At 46.9% G+C, this 23,102-nt stretch overlaps 1 protein-coding gene across 1 annotated transcript in view; it reads right to left on the bottom strand.

Moving 5' to 3' along the window:
* MYO18B (myosin XVIIIB) overlaps positions 1–23,102 on the bottom strand; it is a 247,364-nt gene that overhangs the window by 175,607 nt on the left and 48,655 nt on the right. Inside the window, 2 exon segments of the mRNA XM_039861993.1 lie at positions 517–607; positions 3,640–3,813. Coding sequence (XP_039717927.1) covers positions 517–607; positions 3,640–3,813 — 265 coding nt within the window.

The raw sequence follows: 23,102 nt of genomic DNA, 5'->3' as shown, positions 1-23,102 counted from the left end.
TGGGTGAGACCAATGTGATGTGTTATTCGAGGAAACCTGAAGGTGCGAGGAGGGAGTACAGCATTGTGTTTGCATCCCAGCTCTACTTCCCTGCCTTAGTGATGTCAACTGTACAATGGGCTAATGTGAACATTAAATGACATAAGGTGAGTTAAACAATTAGCGCAGGCCATGGCCCTTAGTAGGTGTCCCCAAATCATTAGCTTTCATTATTGGTGTATTATGATCATGACTAAGAAGATTTATTTAATCACATTATTTCTTTTTATCCTTGCAGCGACCATGAAGGGCAGAGCTATTTTACAAATGCAGAAGGAGAGATCAGAGAAGTGAACTGATTTGCCAATGTCACATAACCAGTGGGTGGCCAAGGTGAAATTTCAACCCAGTGCAATGTGGCTAGAAAACCCACCCTCCAGCTCAAAAAAAAACCACTCTGCCAATGTGCCCTGTGCTTAGGCTCCTTCATGCACCTGCAAAGAGGCCAGTTTCGTGTTTGGGAATGGCTGCAGTTACCTGTTGATGAGTGAGACCACAGTGGCAAAAAGCTCCTGGTACAGGCCCGAGGCCATCCCCTCCACACACTCCACACCTGTCATCTTGAGCCCTGGAATGGAAAAGTAAAAGGGGTTGGCATCTTGTGGTCAGGACCTTGCTGAAGACACCGCTCCAGAGGCATCACTGTTGGCCTTAGACAATCCCCCTCCTTCACACACATACCCCCACTACTGAAATTACATACCCATGTTCTTAGGACCAAGTTCAAGTGTCTATCAGGACCTCCAGGGTCCTCCATAACTTGGACCCACATCCTCTCCATTGTGCTCTCCTGCTCGTTCCTCAGAATTCAGCTCAATGATACCTCCTCAGGGAAGCCTGCCTTGACTACCACCACAATAGGCCAATTCCTAGTTCTACTTTGCTTCCTTTTTAAATTAATTTTATTGAGGTATCATTGACATACAAAAAGCTGTACCTATTTAATGTAAACATCCTGATGAGTTTGAGGATAAGTATATGTTACCATAAACATAATCATCACCTCTAAAAGTTTCCTCCCTCCCTCTTTGTGTGTGTGTACGATACAGTTAACATAAGATCCACTCTATAAAAATTTTAAGTATACAATACATCATTGTTAACTATAGCACTGTGCTATATGGTAGACTTACTCGTCTACTGATCATCTCATCCATCTACTTATTCCTTGGCTCTCCAGGATTTATTCACTCTGTTTAAGTGCAACTGTGTACCCTCTGATCAATATCTCTCATTTCCCCCTCCTTCCAACCCCTGGTAACCATCATTCTACTTTCTACTTCTCTGACTTTGACTACTTTAGATTTCTGATACAAGTGGGATCGTGTAGTATATTATTCAAACGTGCCATTTGCTGCAACGTGGATGAACTTTGAGGACGTTATGCTAAGTGAAATAAGCCAGACACAGAAGGACAAATCTACCCTGCTTTCATAGCACTGGCCACAGCATATCTTTACTTGTGCGGTTATTTTATTAACCTGTGTCACTCCCACCTGTGAACGAGAACAGTCTCTGAGTTTGCTGGCTCCCAGATCCCCAGTGCCTGACAAATAGTAAGTACTCTGTAAATGTTTGTTGTTCCCTCTTTCTGGAGGGAAATTTGGCTATTTTATGTCTGAAGCCATAAAATGTTCATGTACTTAGACTTAATAACTTCACTCTTAGGCTTTTAATCTAATGAAATATTCAGAGAAACAAAGATTTCTTAGTAGATATGTTCTCCCAATTGTTGACTAAATTGGCAAAAGGCACTTTTTCCAAACAATTTGAATATTCAACAACAGCTAATGAGTTAGATAATCTGTAGTCCATCCATACAAAGGAATGCTTAAAAGCAGGGATAGAAGACTATTGAATGAGATGGAAAAGTACCTACCTATAATATTAGGAGGAATAAAAAAGCTTAGAAAACTTATTACAGTTGTGGTCTCAATTTTGTTTACACACACACTTAGAGTTTCTGGTCCTATTAAAATAGCCAGCTTTGATTAGGGTGCCCTGAACAAAGTGGGGTGAGAAGTTGGGGTGGGCTGAGGAGGTGGGTAAGGATGCCAGATCACAAATTCTGATTCTTAGGTTTGGGTTCCACAGTTTCCAAATCTGCAGGCACTCCTGCCTGGAGAAATAGTCTTGCTTGTACATTCCAGGCAGCCGACTGTAGCCCCAAAGCATTTCCCATCCCTTCTTTAACCCCACCCCCAACCTGGACTGTTGCTAGGCAACCCACAGCATCCCAGCATCTCTACTAAATCTGCTAGTCCCTGCCTGCTTAACATCTACCCTGGAGACCTCAGCCTGAGAGGTTGACTCAGCCTCTCAAAGCAGTGTGTGCACATGTCTGTGCTTGCGTGTGTGTCTGTGCACATTTGTGTTGTGTATGTCTGTGTACATGTAAGTGGCATGTGTTTTAAACATGTTTGTGAATGCGTATGGTGTATATATCTGTACATATGTGTTGTGTGCTTGTGTGCGGTATTTGTGTCTGTGATATATGTACATAAATTTGTACATGTGCCTGTGCACATTTGTGTGGTATCTGCATATGTCTGTGAACATGTCTGTATATGTCTGTGCATGCGTGTGTACATGCAGATGCAGTATGTGCCTGTGGACATGTGGTGTGTGCATGCATATGCGCACTATGTATCTGTGTGCATATGTGTGCTATGTGTGGTTGTGCACCTATATGCACATATAATATAAACATCTTTTGATTATTGTGTGTGTGTATTGATATTGATAATGTGTGTGTGTGTGTGTGTGTGTGAGAGAAGAGGTATAACCATAAGCGGACAACATCTCACACCTGGACCTAGAAGAAAAAATAAAAGGCCAGTGGAATCCAAGTGACATTAGCCATTTGTCCCTGGAAGCTGAAGTCCCTAGAAGGTGGAGCAGCTCTGACTACTCAAAGGGCCTCTAAGAGATAGGCATCAAAACTACAGTGCAAAGCAATGCTCCCCACTAACCCCAGACTCTGCAGTCTGAAGGAGAGCTGTTCTTAAAGAGTGCTCAGAGAACCCCGGCCTCCTAGGGGTCCCTCTGCTCTCACCTTCTGCAGCCAAAGCAGAGGCTGCAGACCTAACTTTATCAGGTGCAGCATAAAGCCCTCCTGCTCTTCCCCCACATCAGTTCAAGGCACCTCCATTCCTCCAGCTCAGGCCGAAATCCTAAAAGCCATCCCAGTCCCTTATTTTCCTCCAGGGCCCATGCTATTCTCTCTATTTGTAAACTGGACCGTGCATGTGTCTACCTCGTCTCATCTCGACTACCACTTCCCTTGTACAAACGGCATCATATTGCCAGGTAACTTTTATAAGGTTCCTAAGGGCTCTCCTTTCTCCCATTCATTCCCCAGTCTTCCTCCCCAGGCTTCCTGGTGGAAGGCTGCCTGGGTTTCGGCAGCCTTCACGATCACTGGAGACAGCTAACTATTCGATCCAAAGCACCGTGCAGGTAGAAGCCACGTCCATGTCCATTTCTGCCCACAGTGGCTTTCCCTGCACCTAGAAGGTCTGCATATAATAGACCCCCATTAAATCCTTGATGAATAGGTGAAAGGATGCTGGTGTCCCCAGAGAGGCAGCACCGCCATACCTGAGCTGGTCTCCTCGTCCACAAGGCCCCGTCGGCTCGGTCCACAGGTCACTTGCTCAATGATCTGTCGCAAGTGGTGCTTGAAGGTGGCTGTGTTCAGCTCCTCATACTCACAGCCCAGGGCCTCAGCTGCGTGGTTTGCCCACTCAAACCGCATGAACTGCTTCCGGCCCACTGTGTGAGAAATGTATGGCAGTGAGCTCCTGGGCATGGGGTGGGTAGGCACCCAAGAGGACCTGGGAGGATCTCACCACCTCCCACCCTCTAGGCTACCCACTCTCAGCAGAAGCCTGAACAATTGCCCAGGCCTGGGTTCCTGGCAGATGGCCCCTGGGCAGGTGTCAGTTCTCCCTATTTTCTTGCCATTGACATGTTTACCCTATTTTCTTGCCATTTGCATTGCTCACTTTTTAAAAGCAATTCAAAATTTCATGAGGAATACTCTAAATACGGAATTGGGGAATGGTTGGTAAAAGTGTGATTTATCTGTCCATATATTCACTTATCAATTCATCCACCCATCTACAACCCCCTGCCACGCACCTACCTATCCATTCTACTACCTATGCAGCCACACATCCAACCATCTAACCAGCCCTACATTCATTCAATACATATTTACTGAGCTCCTACTAAGTGACGGTCACTGTGTTGGCCACTGAGAAGTCAACGATGAGCAAGACAGACAAGGCGCCTGTCCTCATGGCGTCTACTGAGAGGGTGAGACAATCAACAAGGAAGCAAATAAGTAAATAATTACAGGAGATAAAATTATAAAGTTATTTTTTTTCCTTTAAGGAGAAAAGAAAACAGGGCAATGAGATCAAGAGAAACTGAGAGAGTTGCTATAGATCTGTGATGGTCAGACAGGGCTTTCTCTGAAGATGTGATATGAGAATTGGGTTGTAAAAGGTGAGAAGAAGCTAGCCATATAAAGAGCCAGGAAGAGCTCTACAGGTGGATAGCAGGAAGAGGCAGTGCAAAAGCCTCGAGGCAGAAATGAGTGTGATGTATTAGAGAAACGCCAGGAAGGCCAGGTAGCTAGAATGCACGGAGGGGAGGGGAGTAACCAGATGAGGCTGAAGAAGCAATGAGGAGGAATGGACGGTTAGTTATAAGGCCGTTTTAGATCAGCAACAAAGACATTGTACAACATGAACAACGCTTACGGTCAAATGCTAAGTGAAAAGCGAACCAGAAAAACCACACCACGGTATGATATCAACTCTATATATCACTCTAAACCGCTATAAAAATAATAAAAAGAAAAAAGAAAAGCAAATAAAAATATTAAAAAGAATGTACATGCAAATATTAACAATTACAGTTGGGTAGGGGCATTTTGTATTTTATAAATTTTGCACAGTGGTTGTATACTAATTTTGTAAACCAAACAAAAAAATACATGATTTATTAAAACAAATAACAGTGCTATCCTTCAATAATTTTTTCCCATATCTTATCTTCCCATGAATGTTTCCTTCTTTGAAATAAGAACCACAGCTGCCAACGGAGATTTCTCAGTCTATCAGAAAGAGATCATGAGGGCCCAATTCTTCAAGCAGACTCCTTGAAGAATCTGCCAGGTTTAAGGCAAAATTGGAAACTTGGAAAAAACTGGGACTTCAACACCACCCATGGAGGAGGAGCTCTGGCCCCAGTCACTGAGTGGCCACGAATCGCCACTGCTCATTGAGGTCCTCCTGTTGCCAGTCACTCGGCACTGACCTTCATGAGGACATCGTTTTATGATCTCCACTTTACAGATTATTACCATTTTACAGATGATGAAACTGAGGTCCAGAGAGGCGACATGGCTAATAAAGAAAGTCCTGCTACTTTCAAAAATGTTGAAGAAGATGATAAAAATGGACCCCATCTGATTCCACATGTCATTTTTCATCAGCTCTTAGCACCAACGAATCAGAAAGTCTACGTTACAACTCCTGGTGTGGCACATGGGAAAAGCTCAAGACATGTTAGTTGTATTTACTAATTATCATCATCATCATCATTATTAAATCTTCATAGGTGTCCTAGAAGGCAGTAATACTGCTTTCATTCCCATTTTATAAGTGAGAAATCTGACTCAGAGAAGTCACCAGAAATCAGACTGATACTACGTGGAAGAATTACCATTTCCCCCAAATCAACCCTTCCAATACCACCTTTAGGAAATTTGCCCTATCCTTGTGACCCTAGATACGACTTTCTTTTAAATGGACTTACTTATCTTTTTCACTTAAATAAATATTTTGGGAAAGCACATGTTGTAGCACATCTCATTCATTAGGGGAGGTCAAGAAGATGTGACCACAGATTGAGTTGGGCCCAGGCAATCAGAGGCTCCTCGCTGCCCCCCTCCACCTCCCATCCCCGTCCTTGGAATATGCCTTCTGGCTGTTTCAAGGATGCAGCTTTGAGAGAGTAAGGTGTTGGTGAGACCATATGGACTGAATATGTGACTGAACCCCTTTAAGGCCTCTGCATAAACTCTTAAGATTCTGGCAGGCAGGTGCCATCTGAGGTCGCCCAAGACCAGCCTCACATGTAGGTACCCTAGCTTATTAAATCAGCCCCTCTACCATTCTGGAGTGTTCTGCTTCTTCTCTTCAGTCTCTCCCTGCCCTCTGTGTACGGGGACCAGTTTGTGAACCGACACCATTATCATTTGTTTCGAACAGAAAGTAGAAATAAATACAACATGAGTACAGGAATATCATTAGAATCTAATTAGATACAGTTACCTGGGAGCCTGAAATCTGCTCTCTCTTTGTTAAAAAGGGGAATTAACAAGTATTAAGGAGAGGCATTAAAGGCTACTAGCCCTGAATGAGACTTTCTTCTTCCCATGCTGAGGGCTGAAAGTGAATTAAATAGGTGGTAACTGACTAGGGGGTGGCGTCCTGGCCTTCTCCTGCCCCAACAACCCTCCACTGCCATTCTCTAAAACAGACAGCTGCTGTGATCTTCTGTAGTCCCAAAGAGCTGAGAAGAAGCCATGAAGGGAGTTGACAATGGCTGTTTCTGAAAAAAGGAGCAGTGGATAGTCTTGGCCAGACTCTAAATCTGACTTGACTTAAGGAAAGGTGGGGGCCGGGGAGGGGGGGCAGTGATATTTCCAGTGCACTGAGCATCATCCTGCTGGGAAAGTCCAGAAGGCATATAGGGAGCTTTGTGAGAAAACGCATCTTCTGCTCCCAGCTCCCCAAAGACTGGTCAGTATGCAAAATCCAACCCACGGGTTCCTCTATCTTTGTTCAGACACAGTTTGGCTCTGTGATGGGCTTTCACAGACATGATCTAGGGATCTGCTGCTTCTTCTTCTGCAAGCATCACACGGGACATGTGATGTTGACCTACAGGAAACACTCCCTGGCACCTCCTCCCACCGTCAATCCTCCCCTAACTCACATATCCCCCAAAATCAGAATGCAAGTGCCCAACAGTATTAGAAAGGTGATTTTAATATCCTAACTTTAGCCAGAAGCATGTGCTGAATACCTGCCCTGTGCTAGGGGTTGCACTGAGCTCCGAATACCCACTGCCTCATTTACTCCTCCCTGCAGCCCTGTGAGGTCAGTATTAACATTCTCAATTGACTTAGGAAAGAACAGAGCCTCAGAGAGAGAGACTTGCCAGGGTCATGCAGCTGGTAAGTGGCAGAGGCAGATTTGCACTCAGGCCTCCTGACTCCAGCACTCAGTTCCCTAACCATGGTGCTCTGCAGAGGAGCCTCCTCTCATAAAGAGGCATTGTTCTAAATCAGAGCCTAAACCGAAAAATCAAGTGTCCTTAAAATTACTCTTGAGAATGTCTGACGTTGCCTACAACATACAGTATGGTAGCACATTTCCACAAGCCCAACCCAACCAGCTTTTTCTCTAGTGGCACACCAGTGGAAATGAGGGGCTTGCCTTTAGGGGCCATGACATATGAAAAGTATGGTTGGATTTATATAAATACAGTTCATATATGGTAGGACCGCCAACCCTTGAATCTGTTCCATATTTTAAAATGATTTGCAAATAGCAATTCTATTATTATTCTTAGTGACAAATGGTCTATGCATCTCGCATGCCTGGAGGATGCACACACCTGAGTGTATCTATGTGGAGGGGGAGGATAGTTGTATGGCCTTGGCTGATTTTTCAAGTGTCTTGCAAGTTCTGTGCGCTGAGCATTTTAGAGCCTGATTTTAGTAGAGGCCACTGAGACAAAGAAAGGGTTACTGCCTTGCCCTAGGTCACACAGCATGTGAGTGACTGAGCCAGAATTTGAATCCACGTCCCCTGACTCCCAGGCCAGTGGTATGGGGTTAGAGGTGGCTTTGATACCTCCATATATCTCGTTTTAGACATAGCTTAAGCATACACGTGGCTGTAGGTCAAATCAAAAGGAAACAGGGACAGACTTCAGATGGTGGGGTGGACCTGGAGGAGAGCTCACTGCTCCACCATATAGCTCTCTGGTCCTTACTGTGCTTCTTACTGCTGGGGACATTCTTTTCATTTTGCTCATGCGCAGGGCAGGCTGCTAGTGCCATGATGAACATGCCCAGCCCTTAACCACTGACTGAAGGTAACACCCTTTGGAGACTCAGGGTGCATGCTCCATGCTTCCCTGCATGACATATGAAAAGCCAGATTGTGTCTCGGTTGTCCATAGTGGTAGCTGGCTTGACAATTTGTCCCTTGTAGCTGCCTTCCTTCCCCATTTCCCTTCCTCATATCCCTTCCGGTACTACCTGGGTTCACCTCCCACACGAATGTCTTGCCCTTGAGTTCTTGTTTCAGCAGCGGTACCCATCTAAGGCATGAAGACTCAGAGAGGGCTTCAGAAGCTGACCACAATTAGCAAATTTGGTTTAGTGTTCCCTTCACTTTTTGAGGCCAAGAGAAGGTTCTCTGAAAGAGAGCCAAGGTTTCAGCTCGCTGCTCTTCCTTTGCATCTTTGTCTATTCCTTAGAAGCCATCTGCACACTTAGAGTGAGGCCTGGCTTTAGCCCATGTGCTACCAAGGACAGAGCTAAGAGTCCAAAACTCTGCAGGTGGCGGAAGGGGTATGGAGCAGGGTGGAGCGGCCACACAACTGGGGCTCATAGTTTCCCACAGCGGCAGCTCATAGCGGGCATCCCACGGAATGTTCATCAGTGTCAATGGGAAAAAAGTGAATTCTGTATCGTATCAATGTGGTCATTGCTTGTTGAAACAAGTTTCTTAACTGCAGGACTTCTCAGAGCCTTTAAAGTATATCTGAGGAATCTCCAAAACAAGGAAATTCTGTTCAGACTTACCTGGACTCAGGACACATTTATAGAGTATCTTGCAGGTCTAATGTCCACGAGACACTAGTCTAGGAAATACTAGTTTAGCTGAAAGTGCCTTCAACTAACCAGGTGACCCGGGCCTTACCTGAGTCACTTGTCCAAGGTCATACTGTCAGTAAGAGGGATTTGAATAGAGAGAATGAACAAAGGAGAAATGAGAGCGCGAGAAAAAGAAAGAACAAGGGAAAGCAATGGAACTTCAGTTTCCTGACTGCTCAAATCCACCTGCAAAGGCAGGTTTTCCCCACCTGTAAAGGCAGGTTTTTCCCTTTATGTTCAAAGAGAGAGAGAGAGAGAGAGAGAGAGAGATTGAGAATGACATGACTGTTTTTCCCCTGTGCACCATGAGTTCAATTGCTATCAATTACTGTGGCCTCCCGCATTTATTAATAACCAAGTTATTTTTCCTTCCAACAATAGCCATGCTGTTGCTGAATTACTGAACATGATGTGACTTATTTATAATGCTGGTGCATCTGGTTCACATTTACTCACACTGAGGTTTACAATTCCGAGGCCTACGAGGAAGGGGGCCACCTGCAGGGAGGAGATAAGCCTAAAAGGCTCTTGATGCTACAAGAAAAGGCAGAGACAGACTGCTCAAGTTTGAATCCCAGTCTCACTGTTTAAAGCTGCGTGACACATGATGTTGGGGAAGTCACCTCTTTGAGTCTCTGTCTCCTTCTGTAAAATGGGAATCTACCCCCGTGGAGTTCCTCTGAAGCCTCAGGAAGGTTATATGTGCAGATCCCTTGGCACAGGATCTGCCCAATAAATGTCAACTCTTATAATTATGATCGCACTCAGAATTCTTCCCAGGGACATCCAGCAAAGTCCCATTGTTGGAACTATGGAAAATGTGACTCTCTCAGAGGCCAGAACCACAAATCTCTTCCTGCTTCTTATGGCTCCTACCTGGTCCTGCTGCCCCCAGGTGCCATGCAGTCCCACAAACCTGGACATATTGTTCCACCTGCCTGGTCTGGGAGAAAGTCGCCATCTGCCCCAGGGCCTCTGCCAGTTTTCAGAGTCATTGCTCCCTATAAGGCCTAGCCAACAAGTCGTCTATAAATTGCTGCTGAGTTGCTCATAACCCAAGTGGAATCACTGCCCACACCCTAACAGCTGGAAAGACAGAGCATAGACTACTCCTGGTGTGCTGAGGAATACGAGCAGGTGTTCTGGAAAAAGGCAGCTTGCTAGACAAATTAGTTGGGACAGCATCAGATTAAACCCAGAAAATGGGCTATTTTTCCTGCAGGACTTCTCAGAGCCTTGAGTATGCCAATGTGCATTGGGAATTTATAAGAAGGGAACTTCCTTTTTCCCCTCTCTCTCTTCTCATTTTCCTCCTTCTCTCTTCCCTCATTTCTCTCCTTCTCTTTTTTATTTTCCTTTCTCTTCCTTTCCGTCTTCCCTTTTCTATCTTTCCCTCCTGAAATAATTTGATCTTACCTCTCAGAGCCTCAGTTTCTGTATCTGTAAAATGGGTGGCTCCTCTGTCAGAGGGTCATTTTAAGGATAAAACAAGACATCAGCTGTGAAACTGCCTGAGAGTATCCCCAGAGCAGGTGACCCGAGCTGAGGAGCAGAGTCATCAGGGAGACATCAGCCAGTCACTCACTTAGGGGAACTGCAGGAGCAAAGGCCTGGGGATGAGACCAGCAGCAAGTCCTCAGTGACTTGCCTGAGGCCACACCACTATTGGGGCAGAAGCCAGGACAAAACTCAGCCCTAGCTGACTCCCAGCCCACTGCTCTTTCCACATTCAAGTGTCCTTCACCAAGGAAGGCTGAGCAGAAGTCACTCAACCTATCACACTGCCCCCTTTGAAGCTATTTCCTGGGGCCAAGGGAAGCTCGATCATAGCTGATGTTTCCTGAACGCTCACCATGTGCCTGACTCTGTGCTAAGCACTTAATCTCATCAGTACAACAACCACACAGAAAGGAATGATTGCTAACCTCATTTATTGATGATGCCATGGATCATGCAACGTGGCATAAAGGATGGGGGAGGGGAGGCAGGCTTTAAAGACAGAACTCCTCAGTCCAAAATTGGGCTCCTCCCCTTTTCAACTCCATGACCTTAGAAAATTTACTTTACCTCTCTGAGCCTCCCACTGACTCATCCATAAGACGGGTATAACCTACACGTAGGGGTATGAGGATTAAATAGAACAATCCATGCAAGGCATTTAAATCATGCCTGGCAGGGAGTGGATTTTTGGTAAAGAGTAACACCATCACTCTCATCATCGTTATTAGCAGTATCATTATGCTCTGTCTCTGAATGGCGAGTCCAGTTATTCACACTGGAGTTCTCACGGAGCCATCCCTACCTCCTCTCCAACTCCAAGGTTAATGGAGTCTCTGGTGATCAAGGCTGAAAGAGACCTCAGAGGGCATCTAGTTCACCCAGTTAGGCACATTCTTTCTCCTCTCTGAGCCTCAGTTTTCTCATCTATAAAATGGGATAATAGCACCATTTATATGGGATTGCTGAGATGGCCAAACCTCTCAGAGAGTGCTTGGCACGCAGTCGGCACTGGATAAATGTTAGCTGAGGATATTATTTATGGGAAACGGAGGCCAAGAAGAAGAGAGAGGATTTTGCAGGGCCAGCCAGCAAGCAAGTGGCTCAGCCCATCTGCAACGTGGCCCCCGTCCGGGGTTCCAGCACCCCACTTTACCCTCTGGAGGAGTGGGGCTGCTAGAGAATGCTGCCTTCTGGCGTCAGCCACTTCAGGGTTTTGTGTGTGGGTTTTTTTTTTTAAATATAATTGTTTACATCCCAAAGCAGCCATTCTAGCTTAATGAATGAATTCAATATGCTCAGAAAACGCAGAATAAATCCTTGCTTGTGGCCCAGAATAGGCCGGGCTGCACCAGCTGCCGGGCAGGGAGCCAAGACACCAGCTGGGTGGAAAATATGGGCCTATGGCCACTGGAAGGTAGGCTGGTGGGGTGGGACCCAGGATGGGACAGGGGCGCTGGGTCCAAAGGAAATCTCCAGGTTGTAGAGCCGAGGGCCAATCCTCTCTTAATCAGAGGCCCCATTTCAATGCCACAACACCAGAGCCAGAGCTCTCAGGTTGGTGCCTTGCAGATGGGAACGCAGAGGCCCCAGGCCTTGCTCAAGCCACCATAACTTTGTTCACTGAGGCTCCTCTGCCTAGAGCACCCTCCCCAATTTCTTCTCAGTTTTGGAGATTCAGCTCAAGGGTCCCAAGCCCTAAGACCCCTTGGTTGGGGCTGACCATTCTGAATATGGGGTGTCTCCTGCCTAAAATTTTCTCTTGGCATCATTAGTGTACTTGTCTGGGCCTAGCTCCCTCGATCAGACAGAAATTTTGTCTTTAAAATTCAGGTTCCTGTCCCAGGGCAATCGAGGTCCTGTCATCCAACAGGCACAGAGGAGAAGACAAGAAAGGAGAGAAGGAGAGAGTGGAGAGGGAAAAAAGGGGGAGAAGGAAAAAGGGGAAAATGAGGAAGGAACATGAGGAGGGAAGCAGGGAAGGAGGGAGGGGGCTGAGCAGAATGAACACAGCAATGGTCCAGGAGTCCAGAGACTCGAATTCTACTCCCAAATCCCCTGCAGCCTCACCTCGGTATGACCCTGAGCAAGTCCCTTCCCTCTGTGGGCCTTGGTCCTACCCTGCACAAAGAGGGGCTCAGGCCTTCCAATCACAGCCCTTTCTCAGCACGTGGATTCTCCACCCCTGCAGGGGTGTCCCCAGGACCAGGCAGATGGGAAGCCTTGCCTGGCTTCTGCCATCACACAGAGAGGGCCGCCCCGGTTAGGTCAAGGCTTTAGGAGGCTGAGCTTGCCATCTAAGGTCCTCCGTACAAGGAGCCAGCCAGGCCCAGAACACAGCTGTCCTGCTCCTCCTGACTTGAGAACTTCTAATGTCCCTTAATCCGGAGACTGAAGAAATGAGTAAAGCTGGTCCCCACCGGCTGCAGCCCAGACACCAACTCTAAACAGCACTCTTGGGGAAAGTGGAGGGGATCTGTGTGTACTCTGAGCTCTCAATACCTTGGGACAAGTGTGCAGCTCATCTCATTACATCCAGGGAGCAGCTAAGGGTGTGAGACAGGAAGGAAGAAGCCCCTCTCAGTCGGAGAGGAGTGAGGCAGAGCACCGTGTGGCAGTGAGGAACTGCCAACTGCCAGATGGGGGCCTGTCCTTTGCTCCGCTGAGCCCTGCATGCTTCATTTACAGAAACAGACGTGAGCACAAAGAAGCAAATTGAGGACAGGCAAAGCACCCGTTTTGGGAGTAGTGGACAGATGTGGTGTCCCTAAAGTGGAGGCTGCAGATCTATTTTGCAATGCCAAGTCTTCCTCTGACCCCCAGGGGCACAGCACATGGCAGCCAGAAGGTCCAGCTTTTGCCCCTTAGAGCTGTGTGACCTGGAATTAGTGACTTCACCTCTCTGAGCCTGGGTTTCCCCACCTACAGATGGAAATAATAACAGCAGTACCTACCCCATAGGCTCACAAGGGTTAAATGAGTCAACCAGTGTAAACACCCAAGGAGGTAAATCGGGCCTCATTCATCGAAATGTCAAACCTTTGACCCAGCAGTTCCACGTCCAGGAAACCATGTCTCCAAAATGCTCACTCATGTGCACAACTTTCACATACAAGAATGCTTGGTGTGATGTGGCTTAGAACACCAAAGAGCAGCAAAGAACCTGAATGATCAACAAAACTGTTATACAGAGGGAGCCCCACCCCTATTCCAGGCAAGCCCCGGCTGTCAATAAAGAGAATTAGGGACATCGCTATGAACCGGCATCAAAAGAGGTCAAAGACACGCTGTGACATGAAAAAGACAAAGGACATAGCAGTGGAGATTATGTGAACCCATTGGTGTGGAAACATCAACCTGCCAACCAACCTACACATTTGTTACGTGCATAGATGTAGCTAACTGCTGTTTTAAAGGCCTGAAGATAAGGCCCGTGGTTCAGGTTACGGTAATACACCCATTTCAATTTCCTGGTGTCGATATGTACAGCCGCTGTGTACCATGCCACCATGGGGAAAGCTCATGCATTGTTGTTCCAACTTCCTGCGAGTCCACAGTTACTTCAAATCAAAAAGTTTAAGAGAGGAAAGAATCCACCCAGTCAGGGCAGTGAAACTGTGCTGTGTGATCCTGTCATGGAGGGTGCATGTCATTACACATTTGTCAAAAACTGTAGAATGGACAGCACCAAGAGTGAACCCTAAGGTAACCTATGGACTTTAGTTAATAGCAATGTATCAATATCGGCTCGTCCACTGTAATAAATGTCACCTTTATACCTTAACAATGGTCACCTTTGAGGGCAGAAGAATCTGAGGGCAGGATCGGTGGGGGGTTGAGAAGAGACCTTTGTTCATTCTATATTCTTCTACGTTATTTCCATTTTTCAAAGGAAGACAACTTTGCAGTGTTGCATATACAGTAGCTTTAAAACAATAGCAATAGCAAAACACTTCACAAAATGTCATTTGAATATATGGTCATTGCTTTATGTCGATGGCTTGGGGTGCATCTGGCCAGCTCCCCCTAACCTTGGATGGACTCCCCTGGTTCCTGGATCTTGGGGTGCCCCAGCAGAGAGCAGGAGGCTGGGCCCTTGTCATTATTGCTATTGTCTCTCCTTCCTATAGTCCCCTCTGGGCTCCCCAAGTTACAGCCCCATCCATTTGGGAACTGACAGCTTTATTATGGCAGGCAGGGAGTTGCCGGGCCACTTGGCAGCCTCGCTCATCAGCCCATTACATGGGCCCTCCTTGGGTTATATATGGGCCTGGCTGTGTCATATATTAGGCAATGGGGTCAGCGGCAAGTAGACTGGCAAATTTAGTAATAGACAAATAAATTAAACCTCCTGCCAGCTTTCTGAGAAAAAGGAAAGCAAAGCAACATGGGCTTCAAGGCAGGCATTGCTCATCTTTGTGGCTATTTTGGATTCTGAACATTATTGTCATTTTTGTAAAGTGATGACGGACAGCAGGCTGAGTAAGAAATAGTCTTAGACTTTCTAGGGAAAGTATATATCATCTCTCACAGCTACAGGACTGGAGAGGATTAAAGACCAGTCTAAGTTAGCCTTACAGCTTTACGCTTCACCAACGAACACTCCCCTGGATGGTGGACAGATTTTCTATTTATATTAATAATAATAATAATAATAATGATAGAGCTTTACATAATACATTCATATTAAATTATGTCAGCCTCACAAGAACCCTAGGAAGTAGGTACTATCATGACTCCCACTTTACAGATGAGGACACTGAGTCTCAGAGATCAAGAGAGTCACTGAGGTCACACAGGAAAACCAGATTGATCATAGGTCAGCCTGGTCCCAGAACTCACGCCTTTAGCTTCGATTCTGAGCTCTCCTGCTTCTGTTCCACTTAGTAGGATGACCTTCCAGATGGAAGAATGGAGATTGGAGATTGGACAGAGGTTTAAAAATTGTATGGAAATTAGACAGAGTTGAGAAGGAGCTATTAGGAGTGAGGGAGAATATATCCAAGGAGTGGGCCAGCTGGGCAGAGGAGGGCAGGAGCTTTGGAGGCAGACAGGTGTTGATTTTAACCTTGGCTCCACCACATGGTGCTGTTGACCTTTGCAATGGTACACCTCTCTGAGTCTCAGCATCCTGAACCACAGAAAGGGAATTCCTTATCTACTTACCTGTCAGGGTTGCCGTGAAAATTAAAAGAGAGAACACAGGTCAAGTGGCCCTAGCCCTGGGCTGAGGTAGAGAACAGGGAGCCACTGAGAGGATCATCTTCACGGAGGTCACCCTTGGGAAAAATGTTGTATCTGATTTTACCCTCAGACAGTCAAGAGGCCTCAAGAAAAAACAATCGTTTCTTTCTGCAAAGAAGGTACCAAGCTCGTCTTTGATTTACTCTTTTGTAAGGAGGGTCTTTAGAGGGTATCAGAGGATAATGGGGGCCACCAGTAGAAAAGCAGAGACGTCCCAGGGGGGTCCTCTCATCACCTCAGTAGGGAGCCAGGAAGCCTTGGCTGTAAGACGCTTCGAGCTTTGCAGCATCATAACCGACAACAGCCAGAACTTACCATGGGTCTGGTGCTGTGCTGAGCCCTTGACCTCCAGCATCACAGTTCACCTGCACGACAGACCTGGAAGTCACGACGCTTTTCAGCTCCATTTTATAAGCTAGAAAACTAAGCCTCAGAAGGCTTCAGTTACTAGCCTAAGGCAAAATATGGCCACACCAATGTCTCCCCATCCTACATGTTCTAGAATCTCGTCACTCCCCCATCCAGGGATAAAGTCTGGATCCTTTGGCCTCTGAAGCTATGACACCCTTAGAACGAATAGAATGTGGCAGAAGTGATGCTGTGAGAAATCTGAAGCCAGCTCAGAAAATGGGATGCAGCTTCCATGCTGCTCGCTGAGAACTTGCACTCAGAGGCCTGGAACCACCAAGCCATGAGGAAGCCCACACAGAGAGACCTGAGACCACAAGAAGAGAGGGAGATGCCCAGCCAGTCCCAGCCTGCTCCAGACCGTCCAGTTTCGACATCAGCCACCCCCTGACTGCAACCACTTGAGAGACCACAGTGCAGAACTGCCCAGCTGAGCCCTTCCAAACTGCAGGCCCACGGAAGACTCAGGAGATAATAAAATAATTGTTATCTAAGCTGCAGAAGTCGGGGCTTGTTTGTTACACACAGCACGTAACCAAAGTAGGCACAAAGTTAGCAAGTGTTGAAACCCTCACTTCAATTTGAGTCCAGGTCTGTGTCACTCCTGGCTGTGTGACCACTACCCCACACTGTCCTTGGCCCTCAGGATCTTGTGCTAAGCCGTGGATTGAGAGCCCAGACTTGGATTCTGGTTCTGAACCTACCGTTCATTAGCACAGACTTTTCATTGTGTGCCCTTAACAAAGCACTTCACCTCTTAGAGCAGGGGTCACCAACCCCCAGGCCGTGGACTGGTACCTGTCCGTGGCCTGTTAGGGACTGGGCTGCACAGCAGGAGGTGAGCGGTAGGCTAGTGAGCAAAGCTTCATCTGTATTTGCAGCCACTCCCCAGTGCTAGCATCGCCACCTCAGCTCCACCTCAGATCATCAGGCATTAAATTCTCATAGGAGCACCAGTCCCTGTCTTAGAGGCTTGGGTTCTCCACCCACCAAATGGGCCTAATGATCTCACCCAGCCCGCCTCAGGGGAAAGCTTTAATGCCAGCAGAGACAACTGACAACAAAAGTGCTTTGCCACGTGAATTTCAGCTTGCTGAATACATCCTACGTGCCAGGTGCTATGTATCCAATATCTGATGAGGTTATTACTACGGAAGGTGGATGGGGTTATTACCATGTCACAGACATGGAAGCTGAGGTCTAGGAAGCTGAAATCCCTTGCACAGTTCATATCCCAAAGCCAGGAAGTGGGGCATCCTGGATTCAAAGCCAGTTCTGTTCAAATGCAAGGCCCCAGCTTTTCCCTCCTCCCTCACTCTCTCCTTATCAAGTGAGCTCCAGAGAGCATCCATTTGCTGCTATCTGTCACCAACTAATAGTTCCATGGGCCACTTTTGCCAAAGGAAAAAAACCTGAGGTTCATGAACAGTTGCCTGATGGCTCCTGGGGGATCATCTGGGGCCATGAGCCTTGGTTTATAGCAAACCAGCCATGCTGTCGAATCACCCAGGGTTTTCTGTCTACCATATAAAGCCAGCCCCCAGGGCCCCTTCCCATTGCCTTCCCAAGGGACCTGTTCCTGACAGCATGCCTGAGATATGAAGGCGGTGGAGACACAGTGCAGAGGGAGGGAGGGAGGGACAAGGCCCCTATGCCACCATAAGAGCCCATTTCCTAAGATCCAAAGGCCGGCTGTGGCCAACCTCTTCAATCAAGGCTCTTTATAAAGAACAGCTCAGCCTGGCGCCGCCTCGTCTGTCCATGGGAGGCAGCCAGGAGTTGCAGTGTTATTAGCATCTGTGACCTTCAGTGAGCCTCAGACAGCTCCAGCTGCCCTTTCTCCCTCGTACAGATGAGGCTCGGGGGAGTTCTGAAACTTGGCTGAGGTCACATACAGCTAATAAAAGGCCAAGCTGAGATCCGAACCCAGGGCCAGCTGACTCTAAAACGCCCACATTCTTTCCTGCCACACCCAGAGGAGAGGCCTCCCGCTGACTTCTGGGCTGCCTGGGGCACTGCTGATTTCAGGGCTATCCAACATCCCCCACAGGCAGTCAGGAAGCTGCCCAGAGAGATGGGGCTGCAAGCCTCCTGGGATTAAGGACATCATGCCCCAGGGTACAAGGTGGGTCTGGGGGAAGGCCATGATGGCAGAGCCCTGCAGGAACTCGGGAGTCAGCAAGGGCCTGATGGGACTTCAGGACGAACGGAATATGACTCCTGAAGGAAGATGCTCCGAGGGGCCCCAAGGAGTAGTGCCGAAGCCGTGTGTGACATCGGTGCCAAAGGCTCCACAGGCTAAAGCCACACTGAGCAGGGACCATGAGTGTGCTAGGGCCATGTGGCGACCTGAGCGCCTGGGTCCCCATCAGCCTGGGACCCACATGTGCTCGGTGGCTCTTAATGGGGCAAAGTTCTGCTGCCCTTTTAAAGCAGAAAAAAGAGAGAAGAAAGTTTTCAGAAGAGGAAGGAGTGATAGCTCCCATCTTGGGGGCAAGATGACAACCTGGAAAGGAAAAATCCCCTCTGGGTCAGCGGCCTCCATCCCATCCTTGCTGCCTTGTCTCCCTTCAGGATGACCCAAGACACTAGGGATCAATGCTTTATATGTCAAGAGGCAGCTGGGTGGAGGCCACCAGCCCGCTGGGTCTAGGAGCTGCTGCACAGGGCTTGGCACCTGTAATAAATATATTTTGGTCTTTGTCCTGGTTCCTGGCACACAACTCCTAAAACCCTTGGAATCCCCAAAGTGATGAGTGTCTTCTGTATGCTAATGAGACAATGGGTATCGAGGGGACCCGAGACAGCTTCAGGACAGGATCTGGTGGCCAGAAAGACCAAGGCATGATTAGTAGGTTGGAACTTTCAGGGGAGGGGCCGGAGGTTGAAGTAATCAACAATGGCCAGTGGTTTAATCAATCATGTCTATGGAATTAAACCTCCATAAATAACCCTAAATGCTGAAGTTTGGAGAGCTTCCAGGTTGGTGAACACATCAAGGTGCCAGGAGGGTGGCTTGCCCAAGAGGGCATGGAAGCTCTGCCCCTTCCCCCTACCTCACCCTGTGCCTCTCCTCTACTTGGCTATATCCTTTATAATAAACCAAGAATAGTAAATAAAGTACTCTCTTGAGTTTTGTGAGCTGTTCTAGCAAATTATTAAATCTGAGGAGGAGGTTATGGAAACCCCCCAATTTTATAGCAGGTTGTTCAGAAGTATGGGTGGTCCAGGACTTGTGACTAGCATCTGAAGTGGGGAAGTCTCGTGGCACCGAGCCCTTCACCTGTGGGAGCTGCACTAAGTGCAGGTAGTGTCAGAATCCACTTAAATAATAGGACGCCTAGCTGGTGACTGGAGGATCAGAGAATTGGTCAGTGTGCGGAAAAAACCCACACACTTGGTGTCAGAAGTGCTGTGAGTAAAAACAGTTCGGTGCTCCCCAGTGAAAAAGTGGCATCGCCAGTTCTCTTGGAGCCCATGAGGACAGAGGCAGCAGCACATGAGGCCTACGGGACAGAAGCTCCCGGAGGCTAGACTCGAAGCACAGGCAGACTTGGGTCCCAATCCCACCTCTGCCTGTAGTTGTATGCCATGGCGGGTGTGGATGAAATTCTCTGGCAGGCTTCAGTTTCCTTATTTGTAAAATGGGCATCATAACAGTTCTCGCCCTTCCCCGTCCCTAAGGCTGTACAGGGACATCACCATGTCTGCAAACACTCAGCACAGGGCTCTGGAAAACAAGTCAATTCTCCAGCAGGGAGTGATGTGAATGGCCCACCGCAAAGTCTAGTGCAGTGGAGTGGTCTTTGCAGGGAGACTGGCCGAGGTTTCAAACCTCACCCTGAAACATACTAGCTGTGTGATGTCAGGTAAATCACACACCTTCTCTGAGCCTCTGTTTTCTAATCTATATAATTGAGATGGATGAAAGTGAACACTTACAAAGCACTCCCCCCATGAGACAAGTCCTGTGCTCCACATGTTTTGGCCTTGACTCATTTAATCCTCACGAGCCTGCAAAGTGGGCACCATCATTAGCCCCATTTTATAGAGGGGAAAACTGAGATTCAGAGGGGCCAAGCCAGGATTCACACCTAGAAGGCCAGGTCCCAATTCTTACCCATGGCACTATTCTTCCTCACCAGGTTATTGCATGAATCTAATCAGATCAAAAGGCAGAGTAGAAGTAAAAGTGTCTCTGAAACCATCAAAAGCTAACCTAATATTAGTATTTATTGTTGTTGTTATTACTGTAACAGTTCAAAAACCCTGAGTCCAATTATAAGGGCCAAAATCTCCCCACAGGAACTGATACTGGCTTTTAAAAATAGGATCAGGGCTCTCAAAATAAGTTTAGGAAATGAGGCATGCTGGGAGGAGAGGATCATTTTAATGAAAAAAAAAAAATCCTGATTAATGGAAATGATTCTTAATATATTTCAAAATGATCTGTTATGACACAAAGCAAAGACATTTATATACGACTTTGAAATTCTTAATAGCTGATTTTAGCGCAACCTATTATGAAATCTTCCAAAGCAGAATATATAGCAAGTAAATCATCAGGCAGGCCTCCCAGGCAGACTGACGGCAGCTCCTCTTAAAATAATTTATACACTGGGGTAGGGGAAGGCTGGGAAAATTACTGCTATAATCATGTATTAATAAAATATTTATAAAATATTTATAAATGTGACTTCCTTTATCATTTTAGGCAGCTACAGGTATAGGTCAGGTCCCTGAGTTCACATCGGAAGGGATGTCTCACGTGCCCCAGGAGAAGGAGCTCAGATATGAAACTTCTCTGATGATGATGATGTCAATAAAACAGAGCGGGGGCGGGTAGGGGGAGGGTGTCCCCTGTGCCTCTACTTTGTCACATTGAAGGCAGAGAGATTTCAAGTAGGACAATGGAAATTGAAAGGCAGGTCCCACCCGTCTGCAGGACTCTGCTCCTAAACCTTGCAGAGTGCTTAGATAGAGCAAGTCTATTTGAACTGAGTGCAACTGAGAGGAAAGTGGCTGGGCCACCTTGGGAGAGTCACCTAACCCAGGCTCAACAACACAACAGGAGAGCTGCCTTCTACTGAAGGATGGCCTTGAGCTAGTTGCTGTTGATGATCTGTCCACCATCCCTTGCCCTGGCCATTTCATAGGTGCCACCCCACATGTGTTCCTTGCCTGTCACTCTTTGCTTTCTCTGGCTATAGGATTATGCTCGGGTCATGCATAGGGCAGGCCGGAGGTATAGGAGGTAACGCCCTTCAGGAGCCACCTACAACCAGGGAGAAGCAGGAGGTGATGGATAAATATCCCGGCTTCTTCCCCTCTCTGGTATGTCCTTCAGAGTCTCCCGGAGGGCCCCAAAGGGACAGGGCCACAACTGCCTGGAGGTAGCCTGCTCATTAAGGTGTCTGGTATCACCCACTTTCCCTTCACTGTCTCTCTTCCCCCACTCATGTCTCCTGGGATTCTGTCCCCCCCAGAAAAGCTACATGCACCCAAGTCTTTTGTCTCAGGGTCTGCTCTGAGAAAACCCAGCCTAATTCAGCTTCTTCTCTTTTATCCCATTTAATCCTCACATCAACCCCAGTCTTAGCCCACTGAAAGAGCAAACCACTAAAACCCAGTCAAGTTTTGGGTTTGAACTCAAATCTACCTCTCTCCAGAGCCCGCGCACTGAAGTTTACCACACCTAGACCTTCCGAGCCTCAGTTCTCCATTCTGTAAAATGGGTTTACTTCCTTCCACACACCCAGCCTACAGATGTCTATGCCTGACTCTGAACCTTCATAGCTTTCCTGGTTTGAACTGTGCAATTACAACCCCAGTCTCAGTCAGCTGGCTGATGGTTTCAAGTCTAGAAGTCTCATCTCTCCAAATGAGATGAAAGGTTCAGAAGGAGGGTTCCCATCTTTAATTTGAATGCCATAAAATTTGAATACCATTTAATTTTCATGTCCCCAAATATTATTCTTATATATACATTTTTTTCATCTAATTAAAATGTAAAATCTCTTCTTAGTTTGTGAGCTATAAAATAGCAGGCAGCAGACTGGACTTAGCCCACAACACAAAGTACCATAAGCCCTATGAAGGCAGAAACCACATAGCTCTTGATCCCAACTGTCTCCCCAGGACCTTTCACAGTGCCAAAAGAAATAGCAGAAGAGATTGAATTAGGGAAATGAGAAGCCTTGAATGCCAAGCCAAGGAATTTTACTTGATTTATCAAAGGAGAGCCTCAGGAGGATTCTAAGCAGGGGAATGGAATGGCACAATACATTTATGTTTTAGAAAGAAACCCAATGGTCACAGTAAAGGTGGACAGAGAGAAGAGCGAAGGCATCAGTAACAAGGCTACTGCACCCGTCCAAGCAAAAAAAAAAAAAAAAAAAAAAAAGGCCAACATTTAATTAAAAATAATAGTACAAATAGAGAAGCCAGAACAAAAATGCTATCACAGGGAGTATCTAGAGGGCAAGGTAAATAATTGGATAGGGAAGGGTGAAAGCAGGAAGGATGATCAGAGTCATTTGGGAGATCAAGTTGAATAATGGACAATCAGCAAACAGACAATTAAGGAGGGGAGCGGACTCAGGAGGAGAAGGTTAGCAGGGTCAGCTTTAGTATACATGGTGGGGAGGGTCTCCAAGATGTCTCAATAGAAGCACATCACCTTTATTGCATGGACCCAACCTTCTCTCACAAATTTTAGAGTTTCTCGGCTCAGTACAGTAGCCACTGGCTACGTATGGCTATTTAAATTTATGTTAATTAAACTTGAACGCAATTAAAATTCAATTCCTCGGTCACCCTAGCTATCTTTCAAGTATTCAATAGCCACATGCAGGTAGTACCTATTGTCCTGGACAGCATAGGTAGAGAACACTGCCATCATCGCAGAAAGTTCTATTGGACAGCGCTGGTCTAGAAGGTTTGCTTG

Source organism: Pteropus medius, unplaced genomic scaffold (genome assembly GCF_902729225.1).
Source record: "Pteropus medius unplaced genomic scaffold, Ma_sr-lr_union100, whole genome shotgun sequence".
NCBI classification, from domain to species: Eukaryota; Metazoa; Chordata; class Mammalia; order Chiroptera; family Pteropodidae; genus Pteropus; species Pteropus medius.
Note: the sequence above shows the minus strand (reverse complement) of the source record. Positions and strands in the feature narration are given on the sequence as shown.